The sequence below is a fragment of the Hypomesus nipponensis genome, chromosome 12 (genome assembly GCF_054491055.1).
Source record: "Hypomesus nipponensis isolate SF chromosome 12, ASM5449105v1, whole genome shotgun sequence".
In the NCBI taxonomy this organism is placed as follows: Eukaryota; Metazoa; Chordata; class Actinopteri; order Osmeriformes; family Osmeridae; genus Hypomesus; species Hypomesus nipponensis.
Window position 1 is genome coordinate 6,200,001 of NC_140372.1, and position 5,000 is coordinate 6,205,000.

Consider the following 5,000-nt stretch of genomic DNA (forward strand, 5'->3'; position numbering starts at 1 on the left):
AGGAACACACACACATGCACACACACATGCATACATACACACATCAGCACATGCACACACACACACACAGTACATATACTATTGTTTAGAAGGCAGGGCACAGAGGAGTGGGTATTGACATGCAGTAGGAGATGGGATGTGACTTGGAGAAGATTGTCAGGGATTAGAGCCCTTCCACTCCAGGTCCAACTGTAAGACCAGACAAGCCCCCACTGAATAGAACACACACATAAACATGCACATGTGTACACACTCAGACATACGAATATACATACCGTATGCACACTCACACACACACAAACGCATAACACACTTATATACACACAAATACACACTCAGTGACATTGGGGACACTCAGGGACATTTCATGAATACAGTTTGAGACAATTTTATACAAAGCAGTTTTCAGTTGAGGCTGACTTTCAGCTGGACACTAGCTTTTAGCTTGGGAAATAGTTAAGCTGAATGGTAGCGTTTAGCTTGGGGTAGAAATTCATTTAGGACACATTAGCTTGGACTGGCATTTAGTCTCAGCTCGTGTTTAGCCGAAACACTGGCGTGCTAATGCAGCCTTTAATGAGGAAGCATCCACTCAGAGTAGAGACCAGTCGATACACATCAGTGTTTACAAACTGGGATTGACTGTGAGAAACTCCATCAGGGGACAAGTTCTGCACAAAGCCATTTAAATGACCCTGGTCTGAGAAACACTGGAGGAAAAGAGAGCAGAGAAGAGGACAGGAGAGGAGATGAGAGGATATCCTCCAGCCATCTCCAGCAAACGTTCCTCCAGTTTAGTAATTGGTGCACTCTGAGTCAGATCACCGTGTCAACCCAGAGATCAGCTGAAGGTCAAATGTCAGGTCAGGGCCACGGCCCAGACCCACTAAGCTGCAGCTGGCAGTACCCACAACCGCACACACACACACACAGTGCAGCCAAAAGCATCCCGAAAAGCACAACGCATTACTACGAAAAGAAGAGGCACTAGGTCAGTGTGTGTGTGTGTGTGTCTGTTGGTTCATCTTGATTAAGAGCTCAGCTGATTAATCAGATCAGTGCTCTCTTCCTGCTGTCTGCTGTGTGTCATCTGGCCCAGGATACACTAACCACTAATACCGCACAGCACACACGCACACAGACTAACATCCGGACACCCACTGTCCATCTGTATTTCTGCCTACTTGTCGTTCTGTTGTTCTGTCTGTTAATATGTGTGTGTAATGTTTGTTTGAGTGTGTGTGTGTGTGTCCCCAGACTGCTAATAAACACTGTGTCTCCTGTCTTGTCCACTACATGTCTTGCCACAGGGAACATCGAGTACAGCTGCCCAGCCACCAACGAGTGTGAGATCACCAAGAGGAGACGCAAGTCCTGTCAGGCCTGTCGCTTTATGAAGTGTCTCACAGTGGGGATGATGAGAGAGGGTAAGACTACACACACACATTCTCTTACAACGCCCAAACAAGCATCTATTCACTTAAGCAGAAGCCTGCTCTCCCTGTCTCTCTCTCTCTCTCTCTCTCTCTCTCTCTCTCTCTCTCTCTCTCTCTCTCTCTCTGTCTCTCTTTGTCTCTCTCTCTCTCTGTCTCTCTCTCGGTCTCCCTTCCCCACACGCAGAAATATTCACTCCCACAGTCCCTTGTTCCTAGTTAAGTCTATTGAGTGAGAGAAAAGGTAAGAGAGACATCCGCCCCATCGCTTAACCACACTCTTTCATTTGGCCGCTGCCTCGCCCGCCGTGCCTCCAGGCTGTGCACTTTGACCCCACTCCCAGGGTTCTGTCCCAGCTGAGGGGAGGGAGAGGGATGATTTATATAAGGAGTGGACGAGAAAGCCTGGGAGGGTAGGAGGAATAAAAAGGGTGTGAGAGAGTGAATTAGAGAGAGGGAGAGAGAGAGAGTGGGGGTGAGAAAAAGAGAGAGGGAAAAGGAGAGAGAGAGAGTTGGAGGTCATAATTGATCGGAGCACTGGCCTCCTTCCCCCTCCTCAAAGCGGACAGATCCATGTTGCTTTTCCTACGCCCTCTATTCTACACTCCCTCCCTCTCTCTCTGTCTCTCTCTCTCTCTCCCTGTCTACGTCTCTCTCTCCTTCTAACAAGACTCTCTTGGAAGAATGAGAGAGAGAGAGATGCTGCAATCTCTCAAACACAGGAATTAGCTTTCTCTCTCCCTTTCTCTCTATTTCCCTCTATCTCTGTGTTCACCTGTGACTATCCCAGAATCTGACTGTGTGTGTGTATGCACACGTGTTTGTGTGTATTTGTGTGTCTACCATCAGTCCAAATGTGCTCTGTCACAGCTGCCTTGCAGGTATACACACACACACACACACATATAGAACATTCCAGAATCCACGCCTTGCAGGTACCTGCTGCCCCTCTTACCGCCTCTGACAGCCAGGGTTTCACCCCACTCCAAATGCATATCCATCAGACATGGAACACACACACACACTCACACACACACACACACACACACACACTCACACACACTCACACACATCCTCTCAGTACAGTGCAGTCTTTGCATGCCTTTCCTCACAGTTGCACTGACATAAGCAGAACCTACATCTCATCTCCTGTCTCATCTACCCGAGCTAGAGTGTGTGTGTGTGTGTGTGTGTGTGTGTGCGCGTGCGTGCGTGCGTGCGTGCGTGTGCGTGTGTGCGTGTGTGCGTGCGTGTGTGTGTGCGTGTGTGTGTCTCTGTGTGTGGCAACCCTCATTGTCTCACACTTCACATACCTCAGGCTACCACCCCCTTTTGTAAACCACGATCAGGTAGACATGTCCTGAATACGCTTCCACTCACTCACTCACTCAACTACACACACACATACACACTCACACATACACATACACGTACGTCCTCACCCCCTAGCCAGCCAGCTGGATGAAGACTACAGTGGTCAGTTCAGATCAGTTGAGGACAAACGGAGAGCCTGTAGGTCAGTGTGTGGTGGTGTGTGTGTGTGTGTGTGTGTGTGTGTGTGTGTGTTCCCATGAATATTAATGTCCGTTCCTCATATGTAAACAAAGCCTTGACCTCATACAGCCCACCCCCATCACATATGCTTGGTAAAAAAATCCTTTGTTGACGTAACCATACAATGTATATACTGTACAGTGTATATGAATCCAATATACATACAGTGTTTACTGTATATTTTATAGATATATATTGAGAGATGTGGAAGTATGTTTGAAGTGGCACTCTCTCCCTTGAGCAGGCAGACAAATAACAGCATTTTGCTGGTGCAGCCAGCCTCCCCTACATGCCTGCGTCTCACACACACGCACACACACGCACATACGCACATACACACGTACACACACACCCACATACATACATCACTCTGGCAGTACATGGCACACCCCATTTGTTGTAAAGTGCCAGAATTTAATACTGGGGGACCCTCTCTACATATGAATAAGGGTCATTTGGAAAATTGAATCATCCATTCTTTTATTTTCCCACATGTCTCCTTATTTCCACATACAAAGAAAAATAAAGAAATTTAGCAAACAATACAAATGAGAGAGACCTATTCCACCTCTGGCTTGGGTTGCTTTTACTGATAGGAGACCCTTTTACCTCTCTTTCTCTCTGATATACTACGGGATTTATGTTACATTTGAACAGCCAACGATTACAGTTAGTATTAGCTTGAGTATATTTAGATAAACTGTACATGCATAGCCCAGTTTCTCTGATACTAGCCCTCGAGATGCACGCATCGCAACATGTCGCTAGCAGAGAAGTCTATGGAGGTTAATAGTGCCTGGCTAGTCAAGTTAGCATCCTAGCTAACTCTGGTTGTCATAGCCAGTGCTGGTGGGTATAAAGGTAGGCAGGGAGGGCTGGGGGAGGGAGGTGAGGGAGGGAGGGGGGCAAGAAGGGGTATTTGTGGCCGTCCAGCAGCTTTACCCCCTGAGGGCAGATCTGACTCAAATTAGCCCCTGTCCCCCTGGGAGGGTAGAGGAGGGTGGGGGGGGTGAGGGGGTGGGGGGGGGGGAATCTGGGGGTCAGTCAGGCACATCAGACAGGGTAGCCTCTGCCCTCAACCTACGAACAACCCCCCAGCACACACACAAACACACACACACATATGAAGATACACGCACACACGCTAAACTAACCACCCTCACTCTCTCTCCATCTCTCTACTACTCTATCTCTCTCATCATTCCATAAAGCTTTTACCCATCTAAAAAACCTTCTGTCTCTCTCTCTCTCTCCCCCCTCTCCCCCTTCTCCCCCCTCTCCCCCTTCTCTCCCCCTCTCTCTCTCTCTCTCTCTCTCTCTCTCTCTCTCTCTCTCTCTCTCTCTCTCTCTCTCTCTCTCTCTCTGTCTCTCTGTCTCTCTCTCTCTCTCTCCCTCTCTCTCTCTCTCTGTCTCTCTCTCTCTCTCTCTCTCTCTCTCTCTCTCTCTCTCTCTCTCTCTCTCTCTCTCTCTCTCTCTCTCTCTCTCTCTCTCTCTCTCTCTCTCTCTCTCTCTCTCTCTCCCTCTCTCTCTCTCTCTCTCTCTCTCTCTCTCTCTGTGGTAAAGGCTGCTCTCCTCCAGAGCCAGCCTCAAATCCTCTTTAAGTAGCCGGGCATTTATCTCCTCCCAGCACCAACCTGCTCTGCCCAGGCTGGCTTTACCATGCCATGGGGGCGGGAGGGAGGAGAGCAAATAGGGGAAGGAGGGGTGAAGAAAGGAGGGAGGAGGAAGTGGGAGGAGAGGAAAGGAAAGGGGGAAAGGTAGAAGAGAGGAGCAGAGGGTAGGACAGGGGAAGGGGGGAAGGGACAGGAGAAGAAAAATGGAGAGGAGAGTTTGTTTTGTTGTTTTCCTTTGTGAGGGGGTACAACATATTCAACATCACCTAATCAAACACACCTAGGGTATTCCACATCTGGCTATTAACAGACAGACATTTTTAACAATGTCATGAGGATGCGTCAGCCACGAGAAAAGGTCAATCAGACGGACTTCCAGTCACCAACATTTTCCCTATCA

The 5,000-nt window shown here is 48.5% G+C and overlaps 1 protein-coding gene across 2 annotated transcripts in view; it reads left to right on the forward strand.

Moving 5' to 3' along the window:
• Positions 1 to 5,000, forward strand: part of esrrga (estrogen-related receptor gamma a) — a 47,758-nt gene that overhangs the window by 12,945 nt on the left and 29,813 nt on the right. For both annotated transcript variants that reach the window (XM_084667707.1, XM_084667708.1), the window contains one exon: positions 1,311 to 1,427. In XM_084667707.1, coding sequence (XP_084523833.1) covers positions 1,311 to 1,427 — 117 coding nt within the window. The remainder of the gene's footprint in view (positions 1 to 1,310; positions 1,428 to 5,000) is intronic.